The 26,395-nt window shown below is 37.0% G+C and overlaps 2 protein-coding genes across 6 annotated transcripts in view; one reads left to right on the top strand and one right to left on the bottom strand.

Moving 5' to 3' along the window:
* The first annotated feature begins 1,406 nt into the window (after nucleotides 1–1,406).
* Nucleotides 1,407–18,380, top strand: LOC127422238 (SPRY domain-containing SOCS box protein 4-like). 5 transcript variants are annotated; one of them, XM_051665595.1, is made up of 5 exons: nucleotides 1,407–1,615; nucleotides 6,308–6,396; nucleotides 6,637–6,657; nucleotides 10,148–10,997; nucleotides 17,342–18,380. In XM_051665595.1, exons 4-5 carry the CDS (start codon nucleotides 10,283–10,285, stop codon nucleotides 17,467–17,469), a joined length of 843 nt encoding a protein of 280 aa, XP_051521555.1. In that variant the 5' UTR covers nucleotides 1,407–1,615; nucleotides 6,308–6,396; nucleotides 6,637–6,657; nucleotides 10,148–10,282; the 3' UTR covers nucleotides 17,470–18,380. The 5 variants fall into 5 exon arrangements, with proteins under 5 accessions (XP_051521555.1, XP_051521556.1, XP_051521557.1 ...); XM_051665597.1 differs by lacking the exon at nucleotides 1,407–1,615 and adding an exon at nucleotides 1,964–3,869; XM_051665599.1 differs by lacking the exon at nucleotides 1,407–1,615 and adding an exon at nucleotides 3,891–4,954.
* Nucleotides 18,381–22,418: 4,038 nt separating this feature from the next.
* The window catches only part of LOC127422223 (calsyntenin-2-like), a 99,208-nt gene continuing 95,231 nt past the window's right edge, over nucleotides 22,419–26,395 (bottom strand). The window contains exon 18 of the mRNA XM_051665568.1: nucleotides 22,419–25,778. Within this exon, the coding sequence (XP_051521528.1) occupies nucleotides 25,617–25,778 (162 nt within the window). The 3' untranslated portion in view covers nucleotides 22,419–25,616. The remainder of the gene's footprint in view (nucleotides 25,779–26,395) is intronic.

The raw sequence follows: 26,395 nt of genomic DNA, 5'->3' as shown, positions 1-26,395 counted from the left end.
AATACAATTTAAAAAATAACTGCAAAAAATGTATCATTATGTATCAAAATATTATGTATTAATCTATATAATCTGTATAAATATACAAATAATCAAAATTTTGTGGTTTGATGGAAGAAAAGACATGAAGTAGGCTTACTGTATGTTATTAATCTCATACAGTGCATATGTATGGGTGATTTTATGGTAACTGGTTTTGATTACCATAATAAAAAACCTTTGAGATATTAGTTAAATTGTTAACTTGCTAACTTGTTTGAGAGCATGTGAGAACATAAAATATCTAACATTTGCTATTTACGTCTTTAATGAGCAAGACTACAGACACCTTAAAATGTGGCATATGTAGTTTCCAGAATTTTAGACAGATTAGACAAATACAAATGTGTGTGTTTTTTATTTTTGTAATTGGAATTTGACTCAGATTCTATTCTATTCTATTCTATTTAGTCACTGGGCCAGAGTCTATCTTTGAGGAAAAAGAAGTTCAGGTTGATTAGTGGCCATAAGATTGTCTGTAAAACCCCAGATACACTTTTAGCTTTTTGTTATGGTAGTTCATGTAATGTAGTTGTTTGTGCCCTAGATGCTAATTGGTCGATACAGTGTTCCAGCTGTGCTTAAATGCACAATAAAATAACTAATGTATTGTCGTAATAAAATGCATGAATGAAAATTTGTGTCATTAATATTTTCTGATGTTGTGCGGTGGAACACTGTGTCCTCCCAGACATGGGTGGAACGTTGTTATGGACCATGCGTGATACGGATGGATTAAGCCGTTGTGCACCATCTCCAGGATGCGAGCGGGATCCGAGTTGGGGTGGCAAAGCTCATTTTTAGGGTGGCAGCTGCCACCCCGTGCCACCTTACTGGCCCCGCCCCTGGCTAACAGTGGTTTTGTATGTTGGTTTGAAATACCTAATTCAAAACACTCTTAAATTAGAATAATTTTGTGGATGCTATCCTCCGATCTAAAATTTCAGTAAGACCATTTTTTTTTTTTTATAATAGCATTTGGGTAAACAAGTGAACACAATTAAACCACATTGGCATTGGCATTCAGGCAATGTCAACTATATAATGACAAAAAATTTACTTTGAAAAATAAACCTATCCTGAGAAATTTTCATTGGACTAAAAAGTGTGACCGGTCTCTACTGCATTGACTCTATTATTATTATTACAGTTATTTTAAATTAGCAAAATTGAAATTGAATTTCAATACAAGACTTGATCTCAGGTCAATTACTCATTTCCCTCTGAGTTTTTGCCTTTGGAAGTTTTAACATAGAGGGGTCGATGGGGCCCTTTATCGTGGCCCTTCATGTTCTCCGCCCTCACGCCGACCTGACTAATCAGCGCGCGCCGCTTGCGCATGGCTGAGCGTGACGTCATTCACTGAATATCTCACGGAACAAAAGCCGTCCGCGCGATTCGCTCCTCCCCGCCGGATGCAACCGACAACACGCCGTCGCGGTCAGTTAGTATTAAAGTTAGTTTTAAAAACATTTTACGTTTTTAGTTTTACGTATACTGCGGAGAAGTGTAAATCCCCGGGAATCGGAGCCGTTGTTTTTGTCTTATCCCAAGCTGCGTTGGGTTTCTCGCGAGAGTAAGTAGACCCTGCGCGTGGCTGGTTTGTTTGTGTTTGTGCTTTATATTGATACAATGTTACGTTTGTTTGATACAGTGTTTCAAAGCAGTTAAAATGACAGGACCTTCATTGGATCGTAGTGAGGTTGTTTGTTTTTATTTTGGTTTTGTCAGTCAGTGCCAAATGTTACATATTTGCATGGTGAATATAATATGTGTACAATGCCAGCAACACATTTGGCCTTTTTCACATTTAAAGCATGCACTTATATGTGAGCAGTAAACTTTTAATATATAATGCTAAGTTTTGAAAAACAGTTGACAGAAATCTTCAGTGCATGCATGAGGCTGTTTTGAAAGTGTAAGTATGTTTGTGCCATTTTTCCATGTTGTTTATATGCAAAGGTCACAGTGGAAAGAGGTTCTGAGATAGTCTAATCATGCCTTTACCCTCCCTGTGTCTTTATCTGCCACAGATTCAGAATATTGTGAAATACACGAGCTAATCACTGCAAAATGGTGTAAACGGAGAGGGGGAGAATCTATTTGTATTTGCTGATAATTTGTCAGCACTGATTCGGAAGAAACTGAGTGATGTTATTTCCTAGATTTGGACTTTCTGGAACACTTCTGCAAATGTATTTCCATTCCCTTTGTGAGGTTGTCTTTGTTCCTTCCTAGGATTTTTTAAGTCATGCTCACTTCCCACAACCTATATAATTTGCATATGTTCGTTATTCATTATGCATACCTTAATCTAACCCTTATGCAAACACTCAGAAGATCTCAGACAGGTGTGCTTGTATGGTTATTCTTGAGTTTTTAATACAGATGTTAGTGTTTTCTGTCCTCAAATGAAAGGGAGGGTAAGTTTGTCCAAAAAAAAAACAAAAACAAAACTGAAAATTAAGATCACAAAATAAAAATTATTTACTTAGTAACCATATGCTGTTTATTTATTTTTGTAACCTCAAAATCAAAAGAAAATGAGATTATTTGTCATTAAAATATCACAGTACAGAACATTTTAATTGTTCAAAAACATGCTTAATTTACTCAATGTAAAATAGAATTTTGTAATGTATTCTTTTGAATTTGGGGTGAAATGATTTGATATGTTCCTGACAGACAGTATGAAGTTCACCATCCTAGTAATTTCCAACATAAACAACCAATCGTTTTAAGGCATCTGTTTTAGAGGTCGACCGATAGTGGATTTTGCAGATATCGATAACTAAGGTGGTGGAAAAGGTTGATAACCGATTAATTGGCCAATAGTTTTTTTTATTTATTAACCGTAAAGAAAGTCTTTCCTTACCATGATGGGCACAGACATTGAGGCTACAAGAGCCGAAAATGAATAAAATCCCAGCAGTTTGTTGTGTAACCAAAATCCCAATAATAGCTAGGAAAAAAATGACGGTGTGGTGCATAAAGTGGGACTTTTAACTATAAACAAGCCCGGAATACACTTATTTTGAAATGACAAAGACGTGGGTCTGTTACTATCCACTATATTTAAGTATTTACCAAATGATGCTTTTTATAGCCTACATTCACTAGATTAAAACTATTGGCATAGATTTTTGCCAATATCCGATAGTTCCAAAAAGCAACTATCGGCACCGATTAATCGGTAAAACCGATATATCGGTCTACCGCTAATCTGTTTGGTGGTTAATGCCTGTGTCAATACTTTGTCACATATTATTTTCAGTTAGTCATCAATATGTGTAAAATTTCATAACTATTTTAGTACCCACACAGAGTATTATAGGCCTTTAGATACTTAGTTTTTCCTTTCTATATAGATTTTTGTTTTTTTACCACTTCTGTGTTAAACTTTTGACCATTCCAAATTAACAATCACATCATGCTCCGTTCCAGAATTGGACACACATTTGGTTTCTTGCCACTGTTTTCTGCTTTCAAACTACAGCACTTTTGTGAACCCCCTCCAGCTGAGGTCATGCATCACCGTTTTAAGCATGCTCAGAACACGAGAGGGAAGCAGGAAGTGTTAGTACCATTTCCGTTTCCTCTTACTTTCATCTTGTTCTATTTTCTCCTCTTATGGCCCATGCAAAGAAGTCTATTCTGCACCGGGGTCAAACAGAGGACACAATCGTCACGGAAAAGCAAACAATCCTGTCTAATGCTTCAGGGGTCTTTCACTGACCTGATGTTGAACTCTCTTTGACCTTTAAACTTCATTGTGATCATCTGTGAGTCAAACTGGGGGACGAGCTGATCATGTGATGCTTTTTTTAAAGGTTCATCAAGAATGTTTTTGCACATTAAAAAAATGTTTACAACTTAAAACGCCTTGGTTTTAAACCTCCCGAACTCAAACAAGGTTTGCTATCTTACCATCTCTTGGGCTTTGTTGCTTTTAATCTCTTGAATGCTGTGGTTGTACGAAGCTAATTTATGAAGTTCATTTTATTTTGAAAATCTGGGGTTTCTTGAATATTTTTGCTGTTAAATTCATTTAATTTTTTTGCTCCTGATCATTTTGTCTGCTGAGTATAAATAAGATCTTGAGTTGCAAAAAGTTGTATTAGTACAGACAGCAGATTATACTTTTTTTTTAAAGGGATAGTTCACCCAAAAAGGAAAGTTCTCTCATCAGTTACTCACTCTCATACCATCCCAAATGTGTAAGACTTTATTTTTCTGAACACAAATGAAGATTTTTAGAAGAATATTTCACAACTCCAGTGGTTAAATCCATGTCTTCAGCAGTTATGTGATATGTGTTGGTGAGAAACAGATTAATATTTAAGTCCTGTTTTACTATAAATATCCACTTACACTGTCAGATGTGAAACTAAACAAGTGCCACATGTGACTTTCAGAGGTGATTTACAGAAGATGTATTCTAAAAAAGAAATTAATTATTGATCTGTTTCTCACCCACACTTATCATATCGCTTCTGAAGACATTGATTTAACCACTGGAGTCATATGGATTACTTTTATGCTGCCTTTATGTGCTTTTTGGCCTTCAGATCTCTGGCCACAATTTGCTTGCATTTTATGGACCAACAGAGTGGAGATATTTTTCTAGAAATCTTTGTGTTCAGCAGAAGAAAGAAAGTCGTACACATCTGGGATGGTATGAGGGTGAGTAAATGATGAGAATTAAACATTTTGGGTGAACTATCCCTTTAACACTGATTTGATAAGTTATAGCTGGGGTGAAATTGGGGCGGAATGGCGTTCCAAAAAGAAAAAAGTAGTCCAGTCCGTGACGCATCAGGACCTGTTCCGCTACATTCGCCTAGAATGCCACTGTTTTAAGCGCACATGTGCTCTGCCTCGCTCCGCTGCCCACTTCAAGCAAGCAGTTCAACCAGTGAGAAGATGCTTACAGCCACACATTTGACACCGATTCAGATGTTCACTGTGGAATCAACAATTCCCAATGGATAAAATATGGTCCCACCTTAAAGGAATATTCTGGATTCAATACAAGTTAAGCTCAATCAACAGCATTTGTGGCATAATGTTGATTACCACAAAAATAATTTCAATTTGTCCCTTCATTAAAAGAAGCAAGAGTCAGGGTAACAGTGATGCACTTACAATGGAAGTGAATGGGGCCAATTTTTGGAGGGTTTCAAGGCAGACATGTGAAGCATATAATTTTATAAAAGCACTTACATTAATTCTTCTGTTATAACTCATGTATTATTTGAGCTGTAAAGTTGGTTAAATCATCGTTTTTACAGTCATTTTGGGGTTTGTTGACATTACATCATCATGGCAATGAAGTTGTCAAATAGGATATAACTTTACACAGAAAAGGTAAGTAATATTATCACTAAATACATGTTAAAACTTATTGTTTACATCTAGTGGTTATACTTTTGAAGCAGTGAGAATTTTAACATTTACGGATTGGCCCCCATTCACTAACATTGTAAGTGCCTCGCTGTACCAGATTTTTCTTTTTTTCCCCCTTTTTTTTTTTTTAAAGGAGGGGCAAGTCAAAATAAATTTGTGATAATCAATTTTATGCCACAAATGCTGTCGATTGAGCAATACTTGTATTGAACCAGGAATATTCCTTTAAAGGAATAGTTCACCCAAAAAGGAAAATTCTCTCATTATTTAATCACCCTGCCATCCCGTATGTGTATGGCAATACAATGCAGATCAAAGGTCCAAGACTGAAGCTCAAAAAAGCACATTTAGGCAGCGTAAAAGTAATCCATAATCCATGTCTTCAGAAGCGATTATAAGTGTGGGTGAGAAACAGATCAATAATTAAGTCCTTTACGAGAGTCGGCATTCACGAGAGTTTTTCTGGGTGTTGGCTATTCGCATTCTTCATCCATATTGCCACCTGCTCCCTTTTTTTCTTCTCCTCCCTGCCCATTAGGTGCCGATACACACCAAGAATGCGAATCGCCAAAAACACAGAAGAACTCTCGTGAATGCACATAGGAGGGCTGTTTGAAAGTAGATTTATAGTAAAAGGACTTAAATATTGATCTGTTTCTCACCCACACATATCATATAGCTTCTGAAGATAAATATTTAACAACTGGAGTCATATTGATGACTTTTTTTTTATTTTATTTTTTTATGGAGAAATTGATATTTTTGGGTGAACTATTCCTTTTTGTTTTTCGTTGAGTATCTTGTTTGACTCATGTCATGTTTTGCAAACAATATTTAATGTTGACTTATTGATGTCTTACAGATACCTTCTCTTGTCCCTGTGTAAGAGTTTGAGGCCTTACAAAACTCATCCTCGTATCGCAGATCTTCCAGTCCTGGTGTGATTTGAAGGTGAGTGTGTGTGTCCGGTTAGTCACACTTACACTAGAGTTTATTCCAATGAATCAGCACAACATCATGAGAGAGAATGTGGAATGCTCCGGATGAAAAAGTGTAAAAGTGAGGGAGTGACAGACATGTGTGTTTGTTTTTGGCATTCATGGACAGAGGAGAGTTGCTCTGGAATCACTGTGAACAGCTCTTTTCATTTCGCTCTTTCTTTCTCCCTTTTTTCCTGCTCTATGCTGACAGAAGAGAGATGATGCATGGAAGGTAAGTTCAGGCTCTGGCAATGCACTTATGTGTGATGTAATGTGCAATATGATTATCTGTGGCAAAACCAAACACTGCAAAATCTCGGCCCTGCTGGAACATCAAGCTTAAGATGGTAGATGTGTATTGGAACATCATAGGGGGTTTCTAGATGGACATTGGCTACCGTGTTCAGAAACCATCATGACCACCTTGAGTTCTAATGGCACTTTTCCACTGCAAGTTACGGTTCGACTCGACTCTGCTCGCTTTACTTTTCTGAGCTTGCTTTTCCACTGCAGCTTACTGCAGCCTCAACCTGGGTGGGATTATAGGCTGATCGTCATAGTTGCATCGCCCCATCCAGCTCTCGTTGGATCCTCTCCTTGGCTACTAACGAGAGGAACCTCTGCACCTCGTTTATTGACCACTGTGTGGTTTTGCGCACAGCCATTTCTTTTTACAATTCGAAAGCCGTGTGAACAAATGATACTGCTATCGCTGTTGCTACCTTTAAAACTAGCGGGTTGATGTCCCGTGTCGCAAATCCAGTGACGCTGGTAGTGACTATTTTCTCTGACCAATCAGTGATCTGCAGGGTTTTGACATCACATCACATTAAGTATCGGCTCGCTTGGAACCTCGACCGTGGTACTAAAAAAAGACCAGGTACTATCCACTGTGGAAAACCCCCAAAAAGCGAGCAGAGTCAAGCCGTACTGTGCAGTGGAAAAGCCCCATTAATTACCAGTTGGTAGCTGGATTGTTGCTTGTCCAAGTTGGTGTAACCAGTAAGAAAACCACTACCAGCTTCACTAGGGTGTTGTGGATAGTTGGGAAATAAATAAAATATATTTTTTAAAAGTATTAAATATTGTTCTCATAAATGCTTTATAAAACTCTTTTGCTTTTTATTCTTCACAGATTTACTTAAGCTGCTATGTAGTCTTTTTCTTGCTCACTTATCACAGAAATTAGAGATAGACCGAGATATCGGCCAAGTCATTTAAACGGTGATTTGGCCATTTTGAGATTATCGACACTGGCTGATAGATAATAGCACAATTTCTGTTTTCAAATATTTTTAATGATTGAGTATTCATTTAATTTTTTTGTACATCATATTTGCATTCATTCAATTGTATTATGAATATCGGGCATCCCCGCTCTCTAGATAATGGTATTGGCATCAGCCCTTTAAAATACTCATATTGGTTGACCACTAATAGAAATTAGAATTTCTTTTCCCAGGACTTTCTTTTTGTCTGTTTGTTTAGTTTTATCCCTTGCTGTCTTGGTTTATAAATGTATGTGTGCGATTGTCTTTGTATGGCTTTGACAAGTCTAATTTGGTTCAGGTTTGGTTCCGGAGTTTGTGCGTGTTTGGCTCCTTTGACTCTTTCGGTAACCGAAGCAGCTGGAAAGATGAGTCAGGCTCTTAATGTGAGGCCTTTATGGTAAATGTGGTCCCACTAAATGGATCTGTGAGAAATGTGGCTTCTTTTCAGGAGAACTAGTCAAAGTGAGTCATTGGGCTGTGCTCTGGACAGTTCATGTTTGCTTATTGGCCCTGACTGCATGTTTGTGTCATTCTGTAGTTTTTTTTTTTTTTTTTTGTAGCTCAGGAGGGAATAGTTACCTCAGATCTCACACATTCTTGAGAAACCGTGGTCTTCTCGGGTTCAGAATGATCTCCTGGTGGAGTGTGAGAGTAATCTGCTCTTTCAGATGGTGTGAACTCATCTTGCAGTCTTTAAAGCAAAGCGCACAATACACAACTGAAGTTTGTCGCCATTTTATGGAGTTACTAACTAAAAGTAGAGATGCTACTAACTTTTGCTGCTACTAAGTATTTTTTAGCAGCATGACAGTAACTCAACTGTTTTCATAAGAGTAGCTTTTCCAGAAATAAGCTACTTGTTCCAACACATAGTGGTGTAACGCAACAAAATACTAAATTTTCGTTTAATGTCACAAGTACCAAGTAAAAACACGATGCATAATCGAATATTTAAATTGCTATCCGATTAGCTTGTATTCAAACTGGGCAAAGTCAAGCTAAAATTGCATTATCTAGGTCTGTTAGTCCGACCACTGACTTATTAATATTTGATCATTTTGGTCACATTTTTGCTTTTTTAAAATCTACAAATTCCATTTATTCCATCAATAAATGTGGTGTCTTTTATTTTATTTTTCTCCCCAATTTGGAATGCCCAATTCCCAATGTGCTCTAAGTCCTCGTGGTGGTGTAGTGATTCGCCTCCATCTGGGTGGCGGAGGACGAATCACCGTTGCCTCCGCGTCTGAGACCGTCAATCTGCACATCTTATCATGTGGCATGTAGAGCGCATTACTGCGGAGACATAGCGTATGTGGAGGCCCACGCTATTCTCCGTGGCACCCACATGCTCCAACGAGAGCGAGAACCACATTACAGCATCCACGAGGAGGTTATCCCACGTGACTCTACCCTCCCTAGCAACCGGGCCAATTTGGTTGCCTAGGAGACCTGGCTGGAGTCACTCAGCACGCCCTGGATTCGAACTCGTGACTCCAGGGGTGGTAGTCAGCGTCAATACTCGCTGAGATACCCAGGCCCCCCGATGTGGTGTCTTAAAATTGCATATACACTCACTGAGCACTTTATTAGGAACACTGTGGTCCTAATAAAGTGCCCAACGTGGTCTTCTGCTGTTGTAGCCCATCTGCCTCAAGGCTCGACATGTTGTACATTCTGAGATGCTATTGTATATGAATGATTTTATGCATTGCACTGCTGCCACAAGATTGGCTGATTAGATAATGGCATGAATACGTTGATATACAAGTGTTCCTAATAAAGTGTTCAGTGAGTGTGTATTGTTACATGTTTGTTTTACATGAAGAATTTTTATTATATACAGTACAAGTATTCATGCTTAACGGTACTGTCTCTTTAAGAATAGTGTAGTTCACCGAGCATTTCACAGAAATGTTTTGAGCGCACATTAACATTAAAGTGCATGTAAACAAACTGATTGTTTGTGCACGCAGTTTTACAGCTGAATTACCAGCTTGCATTTTTGGTCTTCTTTTTTTTAATGAAAGTTTTAGTTACATGCTATGGTTCATTACTGTGTTCGACTATGTTTTATAAGTAAAATTTTTTTTTTTTTATAAATGTATCTGTTCAAGGTTAATGTTGTCACACTAATTGAGAATATCCATTGAAAATTCTCATTGTTTTTGTTCCAGAAAAAAAGATTATTATTAAATTAAATATATTTTCTGAAATATATTGCCATTAGTAACTCTATCTATAAATGCAACATGTCTTCTGTAAAAGAATCTTAAGAAACACATCTGATCAAGGTCAGGTGAACCCAAAACCAGCCTAATTATTCAGGAGATTCTTTACCGATTAGTCGACTAGTATCGACTCTCTTGAGTGTCAAATTTTGTGGAATTGGTTACAAAACTTGTAGTGTGCACTTGGCCCAACTCTTTTTTTTTTTCTTCTGCTCTACAGTGTGGCCCACTCCAGTCTGGACTGCTTATCGCACATGGGGGTTTGTCGCCTCTTCTGATTGGCTGACGCTCTTCCTTCCATCCCCCTCATGAGGTAACCCCGGCTGTCGCTGTTGATGCCCGTGGCTGAGCCGTGATGGGGCAGAGGGTGTCGGGTGTGGTGAAGTCCGCAGAGGAACAGGAGGCGGGCGAGCTAGCTTACCAGCCGGTGTGTGCGGCGCTTCGTAGTCGTAGGGTCCCATTACCTCCCCGCTTAGAGTTGCTTTTGGATATGCCTCCTGCTGGATCCGAAACTCAACTCCAGCACTCCTGGAACCCGGACGATCGTTCCCTCAACTTGTTTATCAAAGACGACGACCGCCTTACGTTCCATCGCCACCCGGTGGCACAAAGCACAGACTGTGTGCGTGGAAAAGTGGGCTTCACTCGCGGCCTTCACGCATGGACCATTCGCTGGCCCATACGCCAGCGCGGCACGCATGCTGTGGTCGGGGTCGCGACCTCTCTGGCTCCGTTGAGGGCTGTGGGGTATTCTGCCCTAGTGGGGAGTGATGCAGAATCCTGGGGTTGGGATTTAGGGCGGGGTAGACTGTACTATGACAAGAAGAGTCGGACTGGACCGGCGCCGTCATACCCAGAATTTGAGGATGAGGAGGGGGAAGGAACGTTCTCGGTTCCAGAAGAGGTGCTGGTGGTGCTGGACATGGACGAGGGAACACTTGGGTTCTGCGCTGATGGGAACTACCTGGGTGTGGCATTTCGTGGGCTGAAAGGGAAGAGGCTTTACCCGATCGTCAGTGCAGTGTGGGGTCATTGTGAGGTCAGCATGACCTACGTCAACGGACTGGACCGTGAGTATAGTCATATTCATATTTTTTTTCACTTTTTTCAGATATTAAAAAAAGCACTTTTATTATCTGCTTTGTCTTGAGAAAACAATGCTATTCCATAATTCTGTTTTTTAAACAATGTGCAAATTTTAAGGCAAAAAAAAAATGTATGCCTTAAAACAATGGGTTTAAATTGTAACTCAAGAAATAATAAATGGGTTACAAATTATAATATAAAGTGCACATTGATTTTCATATCACAGTAGATTTCTCTAATGAAAGGAATTGAATGGGTTTATGTTTTTCTGTAATCCTGTTACAATTACTGTTCTTCTGGTCACATTTTTATGTTTTCATCACCGGCGAAGTTTTCCCGTGCCATAGCGCACAGATCCGACTAATGCATAACAATATTTTTCATTAAAATCTTTCACATCGTTGTTGGTTTTTGCTTTCTTACCTCTTTCTTTCCTGTATTTTCTGTTGTTGCCTTGGGCAGCTATAAAAGTGCATCTAATACTTGATTTAAAGCTAGCACTGGATTTGAGGTGCATCATAGTATTGTTGTTGCATCATGAATGATTGCGCAAGCAGTCGTTACACAGTAACTGAAAACAACATGTTTATGTGATGCTGATCCACGTGTTTCTCTCCAGTGTGTTTCTGTTTTTAGTTTTTAAATTAGGCACCTGAAAATGAGTACCATATTCTTGGAGTGACTCATACCAGAATATTCAAACTGATATCAAACCTTCCCCTCTGAACAGAAAAGGGAATTTACTGGGGTATTTTACATTGTTGCAACACTTATAGTCATCATGATAATGAATTTACTTTTAAACTTTAAAAAGTGGCCATTTTCTAAACTTTTTACCAGGGCTGCCCCTGACCAAAGATTTTCCAAGTCGACTAGTTGTCTCACGTTTATGATATTAATTTAATTACTTAAATATACAGTACTGTGCAGAAGTCTTAGGCACATAAGATATTTCACAGAAAGATTTGTCTTAAGATGGTTATTTATATCTCCAGCTTTGAGTCAAAATGATGTATACATTTTAGACTCCCAAACATTCCTTTTGCAAATAGAATAGAATAGAAAAGAAGAACAGGGAGCCCTGCAACAGATTGCAGACCCCCACAGAGCCCCCCCACTGAACGTTGAGTCTGGGATTACATGGAGATAGAAGCAGTAAAGACAGCCTAAATAGCTAGAAGAACTGCAAAAATCAAAAGTAACAGTCAGTATCTGGTGTGGCCACCAGCTGCATTAAGTACTGCAGTGCATCTCCTCCTCATGGACTGCACCAGATTTGCCAGTTCTTGTTGTGAGATGTTACCCCACTCTTCCACCAAGGCACTTGCAAGTTCCTGGACATTTCTGGGGGGAATGGCCCTATCCCTCACCCTCTGATCCAACAGGTCCCAGACATGCTCAACTGGATTGAGATCCGGGCTCTTCGCTGGGCATGGCAGAACACTGACATTCCTGTTTTGCAGGAAATCATGCACAGAACAAGCTGGTGGCATTGTCATGCTGGAGGATCATGTTAGGATGAGCCTGCAGGAAGGGTACCACATGAGGGAGGAGGATGTCTTCCCTGTAACGCACAGCGTTGAGATTGCCTGCAATGAGATCAAGCTCAGTCCAATGATACTGTGACACACCGCCCCAGACCCTCCACCTCCAAATCGATCCCGCTCCAGAGAACAGGCCTCGATGTAACGCTCATTCCTTCGATGATAAACGTGAGTCCGACCATCGCCCCTGGTGAGACAAAACCACGACTCGTCAGTCCAGCGAAGGTGGGTTTGTGCCCATAGGCGACGTTGTTGCTGGTGATGTCTGGTAAGGACCTGCCTTACAACAGGCGTACAAGCCCACAGTCCAGCCTCTCTCAGCCTATTGTGGACAGTCTGAGCACTGATGGAGAGATTGTGCATTCCTGGTGTAACTCTGGCAGTTGTTGTTGACATCCTGTACCTGTCCCACCATATTCGGGTGTACCGATCCTGTGCAGGTGTTGTTACATGTGATCTGCCACTGTAAGGATGATCAGCTGTCCTTCCTGTCTCCCTGTAGCCCTGTCTTAGGCGTCTCACAGTACAGACATTGCAATTTATTGCCCTGGCCACATCTGCAGTCCTCATGCCTCCATACAGCATGCCTAAGGCACGTTCACGCAGATGAGCAGGGACCCTGGGCATCTTTCTTTTGGTGTTTTTCCAGAGTCAGTAGAAAGGTCTCTTTAGTGTCCAAAGTTTTTATAACTGTGACCTTAATTGCCTACCGTCTGTAAGCTGTTAGTGTCTTAACGACCGTTCCACAGGTGCATGTTCATTAATTGTTTATGGTTCATTGAACAAGCATGGAAAACATTGTTTAAACCCTTTACAATAAAGATCTGTAAAGTTATTTGGATTTTTACCAAATTATCTTTAAAATACAGTGCCCTGAAAAAGGGACGTTTCTTTTTTTGCTGAGTTTATTTGAGGGGCATCAGAAAATGGTTTGAGTTCCAGGGCTGAGAAACAATGTTATAAGTAACATTGTTATCACTGTTCTACATTACAGAGAAATACTAAACCGTAATAATGAGCCTTTAAAATATAAATTTTACAAGTGCACACGAAGCGAGCCGCAACGACACCGGCAAAAGTGGGAATTATTCTGAATATGTCGGAAAATCCAGCAAGGAGACTGTCTGAACATTTTGTTAATTTTATAGAGAGAAATGCACATTAGTGTTTTGCCGACAGATGATGATCTCGGGGATTGACGATGGTCAGAGTGATCGCCAATAGCTTATGCCTTTGATGTCAAGATGATATTTGGCTCGTTTTCACATTAATGTATTAAATTATTATTATTAGGCTATTATTATGATCAAATTAATATTACAAATAATTTGCCCGTAGACATACAGACATGCGCTTGAAGAAACACACTTTATTATATTATTAAGAACAGATGACAGCCATCTATGCGCATGTATGACACGCTGTTTTTACGGAGGTGAGCAGTCTCGTGGAACCCGCGTATGTAAAAGGTTCTCACTCTTTCTTTGTTTCTGTCTTCTGTTTTTTTTTTGGTGCAAGAACAGTATCGTCTAAGAGTACTGCAAATGACCTCAGACATCTCAGCTCAAGAGTTGCTTTGAGTTCAGTTCGCTTTATTTCCACAGAGCAGTTCATTGTGAACGCAACTCTGCAGCCTGTACATCTGTGATTAAAACATAAAATACGAAACACGTACAAAAACACGTTCACCTCGAACCCTATAATGGATTTATTATAATCCATTATATTTCATGGATTATTATCATCATTATAATTATTATTTTTACATTTATAATTGTTTTTATGTCTTCATTTGTGTAAGTAATTTTCTGCCTGCATGTTTAGACGGATACTTGCCTGATGGTAAATGGAAAGGTGGTTACTTATATTTTTGATCGCTTTATTTTAATTGCTTTTTCGTTTCGTTTTGAGTGCAATTTGAATTTAGAAATGTATTTAAGTTTTTAGTTTTTTAAAATTAATTTAATTTTCAATGCAAAATCACTAAAGCAAGAATATTCACTGATCCCTATATATATATATATATATATATATATATATATATATATATATATATATATATATATATATATATATATATTTTTTCATCACACACACACACACACACACACACACACACACACACTCTACCGGTCAAAAGTTTTGAAACACACTCATTCTTTATAATTTTTTTTTTTTCACATTTTAGAATAATAGTAAAGTCATCAAAACTATGGAATAACATAAATGGAACTATGGGAATTATGTTGTGACTAAACAAAATCCAAAATAAATCAAAACTGTGTTATATTTTAGCGTCTTCATAGTAGTCACCCTTTGCCTAGAATTTGCAGACATGTACTCTTGACATTTTCTCAACCAGCTTCTTGAGGTATCACCCTGGGATGCTTTTTAAACGGTATTGAAGGAGTTCCCATCTATGTTGGGCACTTATTGGCTGCTTTTCTTTATTATTTGGTCCAAGTCATCAATTTAAAAAATAAATAAATTTATTACATTTTAGTTTTTGTAATGAAATAAATTAATATGTTGCCACAATTATATTTTTGTGTACAAAACTAATTTCAAACATTTAAGCATACGCCTTCAGATCAAAAGATTTTTAAGATCATGAGAAACATTTCAGTCAAGTGTTTCAAAACTTTTGACCGGGAGTGGGTGGGTGGGTGGGTGGGTGTGTGTGTGTATGTATGTGTGTGTATATATATATATATATATATATATATATATCATGAAGGAGGGAACAAAATCAATTTATTCACACACAATGTATTTTCCTGGACAGCGAAATGCCTGACCGGTAGAGAATGCACAGATGAAGTAGGTTCGTTGCCAAAGAGATGTTGACAATTGTTGTAAACCCATCTTTCAAAAAGTTGAACAAGACACATTTTAGTTTCACTTTATTTTTTTTACAGTTTCATTTGCATTTTTAGCTAAAATAAAAAATAAAGTTCAAAGTTTGAAATCAAGGTGTCTTGCTTTGTGTAGGCTTAACTCTAACTCTGCTTAATGAAAATTACCCCATAGTACTACCTAGCATCCAACCAGCGCTAATACCGGTGTTCGTCGGTTTCCTGTGGAGGTTTTTTTTCAACCAACCAATCAAAACTTGGTCGACCAAAACTCTTCTCATAGACTAACGTTTGGTTGACTATTAGGGGGCAGCCCTGATTTTTACTTTAACTTCATTTTTTAAGTGCTTTGATATAAAGTACTGTACTTGCATTACTAACATTAGTAAATGCATAAGGCATCATGAACTAACAATGAACAGCATATTTTACAGTAAGAATTAAGGTTTTTATTTTTGTAATTGTTCATAATGCATGAAACTAATATTAACATATACGACTTTTAATGTACATTTTTTTTACTAGTATATGTTAGAATTAACATTTAACCAAGATTATGTGCTGTAAAAGTATTGTTTATTGTTCACTAATGTAGTTAATGAATGTTAAATACAATCTTATTGTAAAGTGTAACTTAATTTTTTTTACACTAACATTTCATGTATTTATTTATTTTTTTTACCCATTACTGACATTAGAATTAAACAGGTTTTTGTTTTGCTTCTGTATACGTATTGGGGTGCGGAGTCCCTTAGAGTAGATGGCGGGAATTTTTTTCTTAAATATTGTCTCCTAGCAATACATTTACCATGGTTTTACTATAGTAACCGTATTTTAATCTTGATATTTGTAGTAAAACCATAGTAATAATACTGGAAAATGAAAACTTTAGTAATAAAAATCATAATTTTGTGGTTATGGTTTTACTACAAACAATATTTGGTATTTTGTAGTAGAACCATAGTAACCACAATAATTACCATGGGTAATCTATATGGATACAGTATACTGTATTAAAACCATGGTTTCTGCAAAAAAAACAGGGTTACTTAACTAACTTTTCATAGTTACTACAATATTACTATAGTAAAACCCTAGTTAAACTATAGTATTTATATAGTAAAAACACAATTATGATTTTTATAACCAGAGTTTTTGTTTTCCTGTATTATCACTGTTTTCACTACAAATATCATGGTTAAAATATGGTTACTGTAGTAAAACCATGATAAATTTGTTGTGAGGGCAAGCAAAACTAAGAAAATGTCCCACCCTGTCCTCTAGGGGCTCCGTATTGGTGTAGAAGAAAGAAAAGAATCATGAAAACATTATTTATTGTAATTTTCAGATCTTAAAACTTAGTTCAGATATTTTTGAAGCGAAGATGCACAGCAGAAAAAAAAAAGGCCTGTTTATTTCCATGGGTGACTGAAATTTTTTTTTTTACAAGATATGAAGTTGGAGACACAATGTATCTACTGATAAGGCCCTTTTTTTTTTTTTTTTTTTTTTTTTTTGCATGTCCTCGCTTCAATTTAGAATACTTGATTATCTAATCAAAATAGCACAAGCCACAGAGGGACACGGAGGAACAATAATAATAATGAAAAAAACTATCAGCAACTATCGGCATAGATTTTTGCCAATAATGATCGTTCCAAAGAGCAACTATCGGCACCTATTATCGGTCTACCTCTAAACTGGACCCTATGTGGTGGAAAAAAACTAAATTATTAAAATATGTATTAGCTTTTTAAGACCCCTGTATGTAAACAACCTATCATGATGGGGCTAAACTCTTCAGGTGTGAAATAAGAACACTTGTTTCACTGGTTGTGATATAAAAATGTTGGTCTTTCGAGTCCTAACAAATTCCTAACTCTGACATTTTGATGTCTGACCTTAACTGACCTCTGTTTTGTCCTGTAGCTGAACCCCTGCCTCTGATGGAGCTGTGCAGACGGGCTGCCCGGCAGGCTATGGGTCGACACCGAATCCATCACATCCAGTCTCTACCACTCCCACAGACCCTCAAAAACTACCTGCAGTACCAATGAGACACCAAATGTAGCCCAAAATCATCTGCAGTCACTGGACATGTGCTCTGAAATGATATGCAGGATAGTAGAAGCTTTGTGCTGTGCACAGATGTCAGTAGAATTTGTACGAGATGATACTACAGAATTGACCAGCCAGAAGAGTATCTGGTTTTATAAATGTTTAAACCAATGATGAGTGTGGACTCATGACATTTTTCAGAGGAAGTGACTGTGATGCAACTATAACGCAAAGATATGTGTGTTTGTATTTGTGTAAATGAAAGTTCACGTCTTCCTTCAAAAAAAGCAAACATCTTAAACTAGCCTATGCTGGTCTTAGCTGGTTTAAGATGATCTCTCAGCCTGACCAGCTGAAAAGTGCCCAACACTCTTCTATAACAGCCAACTGGTAGACCAGCAACTCTGCTAAAGTTTTAAGAAGTTTTTTTTTCCTTTGGGTTTTCTTTCACTTTATATATATATATTTTTAATTTCACTTTTTATATATTTCAACACTAAGGTCCTGGACATGGATAAGGCCTAATATTAGACTAAACCTGCTTTGTGGCAGTTCAAACTAATGCATTTTAGTCCATGATGTAGGTGATACCAGAAAACAGGTCCTTGATATCTTTGTCAGTCTTTACTAATACACATTCACAGTGCCTGAGATATTTTTATTTCCTATTTTGATCATATTTTTTTTTTTTTTTCCAATGATGATCATGACAAAACTGACTAAACCGGTTATTAAATGTTTTATGCGGCTTGCTTTGAACTGTGACATCAGTAAATCTGATTTTTGCCGGAATGATTTTATATGAAAGAGATGTCTGTTTTTATGTGACGGATCATGCAAAAACTCTGGAGAAGACAGCTTTGTTCTTTCATAACCTTTTGAAAATGTGAATAAAAACAACTCAAAAGCAGCATATATCTCCATCGCGGTTGTGATTCTTACTTGCTTATAACATTGTGCTCAAAATGTTTCTATTCGAAAAAATGCATTTTGAAATTCGTGTTTTTATTTCTACATTTCTAAATATTTTTAAATGATCACGTTTGAGTTTTAGTTTAAATTGCTGATGTTGAACTGAGCATTTTTGCATATTTCGTCGATGAGGGGCCAAAATTTGCAGTTATATTCAGGGTAATTCAATAAAATGTGAAGGGTGTTTGTACTTTAAGAAGGTCTGCAACTGTATACGTGAAAATATATGAACATTTAAAATATTTACACAACCTTATAATACTCTAGGAATACAGAATATGAAGACTGAGGCTAGTTGTCACACTTAGTACTCCAGTAAACCACTAGATAGCGCTGTTCTATTAAATATAGAGTATTGTTAGTAAATAGGACATCACAACATATGTCTATTCAGTACAGCAGAATTAAGCCACGTAAAAATAAAAGCAGCTAATTATTAAAAAAATAAAAAAAAAACATTTATTGGCCCATTTACTGAAAGTGCAGCAGTGACCACAAAAAGGAGCAAAATCCTATTGAGTAGGAAAGATGTACAAATACATAATTTGAACTATACCTAAAGAACAATCAGTAACATTGTGTATTAAAAAAACACAGGGGTGTAGCACCAAATTGTGGGCCACGGGCACAAAACTATTTTAGGGTCCCCTGACCAATTTGGGTTTCTAGTGTGGATAATATCCAGTATAAACATTTTAGATGGATATTTGACAGTGCTAATTCTTAATTTCTGCTCTCAGGTAGTTTTAGAAAGTCTTAACTTGCTAACTGATATTTATACTTAAAATTAGGGCTGGATATTGTTACAGATTTCCAGTTTCAATGTATATTTTGGTTACAATTTCCATTAAACTAAGGGATAGTTTACCCAAGAATGAAAATTCTCTCATCATTTACTCATCCTCATGTCATCCCAGATGTGTATGACTTACTTTCTTCTGCAAAACACAAATTAAAATTTTCAGAAGAATATTTCAGCTCTGCAGGTCCTCACAATGCAAATGAATGGGTGCCAAAACTTTGATGCTCCAAAAGGCAGCATAAAAGTAATCCATATGACTCCAGTGGTAAAATCCATATCTTCAGAAGTGATAGGTGGGGGTGAGAAACTTTAATTGAATTAATATTTAATTAAATTTTTGCTAGAAATTCTTCTCCCTGCCCAGTAGGGGGCATATGCATGAAGAATGTGAATCACCAAAAACACAAGAAGAAGAATGTGACTGAAAGGTTGGCTGTGTCTCATTTCGAAGGCTGCATCCTCTGGAGGTCGCTTTTTCAGCCGCATACTTCATCGAGGCTGTCTCGTTTCAGAAAATCTAGTAGGACACTCCAAATGTGACCTTCGAATGCTTTTGAAAAACTGTCAAATTCTGTATATTCCATCAATAAATGTATGGAAAATGCATTTATTATTTTGCATTTATATGTGTTATGTGATTAATGTTTACATGCATAAATTGTTCTATTTAAATTTTTTTACATTGATACTCAAAACATATGCTAAATCGGTACTTTTCCTTTAAATAGACAACGGCATCTGAGCACAATGTATCTCATGGAGTGCTAAAAAATAACAGTTAGGCATCATAGATAAACATCTGATGGTACATTTTGCACTGAAGTAAAATATGTTTATACAGTTGATGTGTCAGTAGAAGCTGATGTTGACAGTTTGATTTGGATTTGTGCACGTCACTTTATTAAGCATATTTATTATATGTACATTTGCTTATTATGCAACAGCACTGATGCAAAAAATGCATATCATATAACAATTGTCTAAGTGGGCGCATTTCTGGGGGATATATGGATGCTAAGGGAAGCCCTATATTAAGAAAACTGATAAACACAGGAAAAAATTTAAATAAGAGGTAATAAGAGATGCTCCAATCTAGGGCACGACACCGCTTATGCACATCCCGAGCTCAGCGATGTGCTTCAGTGTAAACAGAGTGTTTCAAAAGTGTGTAAATGTAAGATTATTGTGGGTGCGCATCATGTAGTTCATGGCATTGAACAGTTTTCTGCTGGATCAGTTTATTAAAGCAATCCAGTGTCTGTCAGACACCCCAACATAAAGAATGAGCAACAGTCTCTATTAAAATACGGTCCACAACTTTGGACTATGAATAATAACGGGAACATTGCTTACAGCAGGCCATTTAAAGTGTGATCATGACTAAAATTGACATTTATTGTTGAATGTGGTGAATTTGTACAGAAGTAATGCTTTGAATAATGAGGACGATTTAAGACACAACTTTTCAAGTTTACTCGCTTATAGTAACTACACACAATGCACCATGTGCTGTCAGCACATTTAAACAATACAAAACGTTGCATCTTTTAATTCATCACTTTAAAATCAACACAGTGTTGTTGGACGACTAGTGGAGCGTCCTGTCCCATTTGTAGAATATTTATCTTTCTATGATTCTGTTTGCATGTTTTACATCCGTCGTCTTCAGTCAGTGATTTAAATGCTCCCCAACAGCCGATTTAAGTCTCTTTTTTGATGGATATGAGTCTGGTAGATGGAATTCCTCTGTTATATTTTGGAATCCGTGTGTTTAAGCTTCAGTTTCATGTGAATTGAAAGTTCACGTTCAGTTCGAAACACCTGGCCATTAAAGCATCAGGTGGCCACAGTCTGTAACCATAGCAACAGCTCCAGTACCCACACAGGCACAAGATTTTTCCCCATTTAGACTTACAAAATCTTAACGAAAAACTCTTTCATATTGTATATTTATACATTATATCTAATATTTTTGCTACGTGTAAATAAAGCATTTCAAGGTTTTTAACCGTTGATTCTGAATTCTTACGGTTTAATTAACCGTGATATTTTTGAAACCGTATAATCACATCATCCTGAATTCAATGCATATTCTTAAATATATATATACACTGTATTATATCAATCATTCAGAAAAATCATTTGGGTTAATGTTTCATAAAAAATTTACCCTTACCTGCTCAACTGAAATACCTGTCTGCTTTCCTCACCATGAAAAACAACTGATCATTTCTATGGACGCCTTTAACATCTTCACTGACTCCACATATGACCCATGCGATATATTTCATGTGTGGGTTACAGACCAACAGAAGAAATTGCACGTTGTACGCCACTGACTGTCTTGGTGTTTTATTCCTGCAGGGGGCGCTTGACGCTCTGAACTCCAAATCCTTCATTCATCCGCATTTAAATCTAAGAATGCTTTATATCCATTTGGAGATATTTTACACTGGATAGTTATTTTTTATAAAAACTTTTAATTGCAAGGATTCATACCTGTTTCATCCGCCTCAACATTATCTATAAAACCATTTTTAAACATCATCATCCAGTAATAATAAATGACTGTGAGTTCATGCATCCTGGCCAGCGCTTAGAAAAGTAACAGGTACCACGTGACTCCTCCGTCTAGCTGGGCAATACCAACTCGTACAACGGAGAGGGGACTTCAGATTTTTGTCTCAATATGACAGACTCACAGCCACGCAATTGCAAGGTATCTCAAATGAAATTATTTTCAGTGTTGATAAAAATAAATAAACAAGGACAAATGCATGATTGGGGGGGACGTGTGCCCCCCGTCTCCCCCAATTCTACGCCAGTGAATAACATAACACATCATAATATACTGAAATATCAACTATGTTTTTCTGTGGGCCCCCCTCCAGTGAGGGCCCCTGTTACTAAGGTCCATCAGAATCCATGGTCTGACACCCCTGCGCACACAAACAAACTTTCAGATTACAGAGAAAGGCAAAGCAAGACAATGTTGAAAATGAGATACTTTATATGCAATGGATTTACACTGTATAAAAATTCACAAGATTAATGACAAACAGAACATATAAGCTACAAACATAGAAAAACGTCAGCACAGATAGAATAAATATACAAAACGGACAATTTTTTTTTTATATACTTAAAAAAGAAACCAAAGAAAGGACATTTCTTTTCAGATTTTTATTTTTGTTTGTCATTCGTTTTATCATTACAAATATTACGAGTCGACTGATTTAACATTTTTGGCAATAAAATATATTTTGGAACTCAAATCAACATCGATCGTTTTTTTTTTTTTTTTATTCCATTGGTGGCACTCATGGGTTCTGGAATAAAAAAACAACAACATAAAACTGCAAAAAAAACAAAAAAAAAAAACATCACTGATTCATCATGGGAGGTTCATTCTGACTCATGACCACATGTATGTACATCGAAGTCTTTCTACCAAGTCAGTCCATGGCGGCCATCTTTGGAACGCTCTCGGGAGATTCTTTCCAGTCATGCCAGTGCAGATCCTATCTACTTGAATTGGGAAAGACCAAAATCTCCAAAACGGTTGGTCAAGATTACGATCAAACAACATATTTCAAACCAGCAGTAAATTATGACAAGATTAGTATCATAAATTGTGTTTATTTACCTCAGATAACGCAAAAAAACTATTTTCCCCACATGTATAGCTAATGCGCATGCACATACTCGAGTTGATTGACAGGCGATTTCTGTATCTAAAAGGTGACTGGCTCTTTTACCTGTAAGGTGGGACTTCCTTTCTACATTCGCTGACTGTTGGGAGTTCCAATTTATTCCATTAATTTTAATAAAAGTAGCGCGTCTCTGCTAAACAGTGTCGGGTGTAATGCATTACTAAGTAATTAATTACTGTAATTAAATTACTTTTTCATTGAAAAAAGTAAAGGGATTACTCTTAATTTTTCAGTCATTTAATTACAGTTACTTCTGATGTAATTGTGTTAAATACTGTATAGACTCTAGAACAATTCTATATAAAACAATAGTGAATGTAAAATCGAAATTTAACGTCTAATGGCGCTGCCCCCTTAAATTCTTTGCCCAGTTCATGAATAATTTATTTGATTTTTATGATTTATTTGAAAGAATTAAAAGAACAGTTTCATGTCTATACTTGTATTTTTCATCTAGTCGAGGTTGATGAGGGTTTTAGAAAGTAATTAGTAATAAGTAATGCAATTACTTTTCAGACAGAGTAATTAGAACAGTAATCTACTTACACTGTAGAAGATGTAATTAGTAGTTAGTAATTCATTACTTTTTTAGAGTAACTTACCTAACACTGCTGCTAAATTTTCTCAGGTCTACACTTAGCACAGAGCCAAACATCGGTTTTCGGCATTTCGGACATGTCCGAAAGAGACGGTTCTTGATTCAGTGTCCTTTTGACTCAAGAATTATTATGACTGGATCGGTTCATTGCGAAGAAACGTTACCAAAAGCAGACATCACTAGTTCTAGGATAATATAGCTGATTGAGTAACTTACCAATCAATGTCGACTCGAGACGCGAACTGTTCCAACAGATTTTTTCCCGATTTGGTAAACTGGTTCAACCGATTTACTGAAAAGAAATGTTTCAAAAGAGCGATATGTTCACGATTACCGGACATTGCTACTTGACACTTCAAACTGATGCCGATTAATAATCATTTTGACACAGGTATGTGTTTTTATTATCATTACATGTAGCCACAAATGTATTGATTTAAAAACTATCAGCCTAATAATCAGAAATCGGCTGGCAAATTACTGGCAAAATTTATTATCGGTCGACCTCTAAGTCTGATTAAATCTTTAGGGCCACTCCAAAGAGTATAATGAGAAATGGTGATAATTTCACATTGTGAAGGTCTCAGAATAAAAGAGTTTATACTAGAGGACTGTATAAAGCACACCAGTGCCCGCTCACTTATTCAGCTGTCTGTGTTACGGAAATGTAAGCGCAGCGTAGTTCTAGCGGGAAGACTAGCAGCTGCACAACATCGCGCCATTAGTTAGGTAACTCCTAGCTAATCACATGTAAGCCATTGCTTTATAAGTCTGCTCACAATCTATCACATTGCTGTTTCAGTGTGCTAACACGACAACCTCCACCACCCCACCGCCACCAGTTGAGTCCCATCCTGTACAGGGGTAGGCTCCTTGCCCCTGCCTCCTATCTCTTGCAGGATCTTATGGTTCTGAGTACAACTTCCTCGGACTGCCAGACGGGGCTTACGCCAGAGACATTACATTTCTGTTTTATATTCAGCAAATAAATGTCATCTAAAACTTTACTCAAATCTGCAAGTCTTCCTGATAGAAGTATTTTTCCCATTCATTTTCCCCATAGACTTTTCATAAAATCCTTCATAAAAGAGCTGTAAGCCATGAACCAAATCAACCAGCACCAAGGTAAATCACAACATCACACACTTTGTTTTGAGATAAAAAAAAAAAAGATTGTGTACTTACCGTCTTTCATGAGGGCACGGACTACAATCCCATGAAGCATTGCGAATGATGTCTTTTAATAAAAAACGATGGGAATATATAAAACTATTGATTGTTGCTTCTAAGTATAGAAACAACATATTTAAAATTTACTGCAAAATAAATTCTGATTTGTTCAAAAAGATAAGTAGTTTGAGGGTGATGAAACACAGACTCGATTATATCATTCACAGTGCATCACTGGAGTGGGCGGTCGCTCTAAAGCACGTTTGGCAGGTTTGGTTGGCTGCAGTTCTCTGATTGGTGAAGCTTTCTTTGCTGGACCATGGGTAATGTAGTTGTTTACTATGATTTCTGCTATCAAACATGATTTTTAAACAATGAAGTTGAAATAATGCAGACGGATGGCTTATACGGAAGTATTTACCATTGATGAACAACCTTGGAACTGACGGTATATCTGTCTTAAAAGGTTTATTAGTTATCATTGAAAATCAATTTGTCTACGGACAAAATGAATGGGATTTTTACTTGCGGAACTAGACTGTTGCAATCTATTTTGTCTCAAGAAATACTTTTCTCATCAGAAGCTTGAACAGACTGCTGGTTGATGAGCGTTCCACAGCACTGAAACACTGTTTCTGTCCTCCAGCAATAGAGAGACAGAGCAGATAAAGGGATTGAAGAGGATGCAAGACTTTGACTGGTTCTGACACCAAACACTATCACAAAAGGATTGGAGCTGTTTCGAAACACAGCAAGGAGTCTTTTTAGTGTTCGTTTGTATTTGTGAGAGGGATGAGTCTTGTAACATGTAAAAACTTGAATGTTTTGCAGGTTGAACTGCCATTGAGATGTTAAAGGTAGAGTGTTGTATTTGAGTGTATGTATTTGTTTTCAACAGTGTATTGTTGCTTTTCTCCATTGCATTGTGGTTTGATGATGTATGACAGGTGTTGTAGTTTCTTCATCACCGTCTGATTCAGTACTAGAGACGTCTTCATCTTCATCCTCCTCTTCCTCTGTTAATTCTTCTGCAGGCTGCAGTTCTTCAAAACTCTAGAATTTTCATAAAATGTTAAGTTTACAAAATGAAACTGATCAAATAAACACAATGATATTCAAAATGGAAAAAAGAGGGACCATAAATTTACATATAACTTTGGTTCCTTGTATAGAAGAGTGGTTTTTAATTGTTTTGCAAACTGGCAAGTGTTTGGTAAGTTACTCAAAAAAATATCCCACCACAAATTACTAATTACTTCACTGGAAAAGTAATCGCATTACTTACTGTTTTACTTCTAAGTTACTTTGAAATGTATTTTGCTAAAAAGTATTTATTTTGAATTTGTTGAGCAAAAAACAGTGTGTATTTCCTCCTTGTTCATTGTCACATGCAAGTCATACTCTCAGAACAGCACATTTCTCTCTTACAATTACTTATTAGGGGGCGTTCACCCATCAGCTGTCACAGAAACGCAAAAAGACGCATGATTTATTTTTTAAATTCTACATACATACTACAATTTCAGAAATTTGTAACCCAAGTAATGTACTTAAAAGTAATTAACGCAATTGTATTCTGATTACCAGAATTTAAAATGTAACGTGTTACACACTTTTTTAAAAACCGAAAGTAATTATACAACAGTAACTAATTACTTTTTAATCAGATT

Source organism: Myxocyprinus asiaticus, chromosome 31, assembly GCF_019703515.2.
Source record: "Myxocyprinus asiaticus isolate MX2 ecotype Aquarium Trade chromosome 31, UBuf_Myxa_2, whole genome shotgun sequence".
Classification (NCBI taxonomy): Eukaryota; Metazoa; Chordata; class Actinopteri; order Cypriniformes; family Catostomidae; genus Myxocyprinus; species Myxocyprinus asiaticus.
This window is presented reverse-complemented; position numbering and strand designations above follow the sequence as displayed.

What these genes read in the sequence shown, in the direction of transcription:
- LOC127422238 (XM_051665596.1), top strand. Translation starts at nt 10,283, where the DNA reads ATGGGGCAGAGGGTGTCGGGTGTGGTGAAGTCCGCAGAGGAACAGGAG. An exon ending in CTACGTCAACGGACTGGACC is followed by an intron (nt 10,998 to 17,341) that starts GTGAGTATAGTC and finishes TTTGTCCTGTAG; the next exon opens with CTGAACCCCTGCCTCTGATG.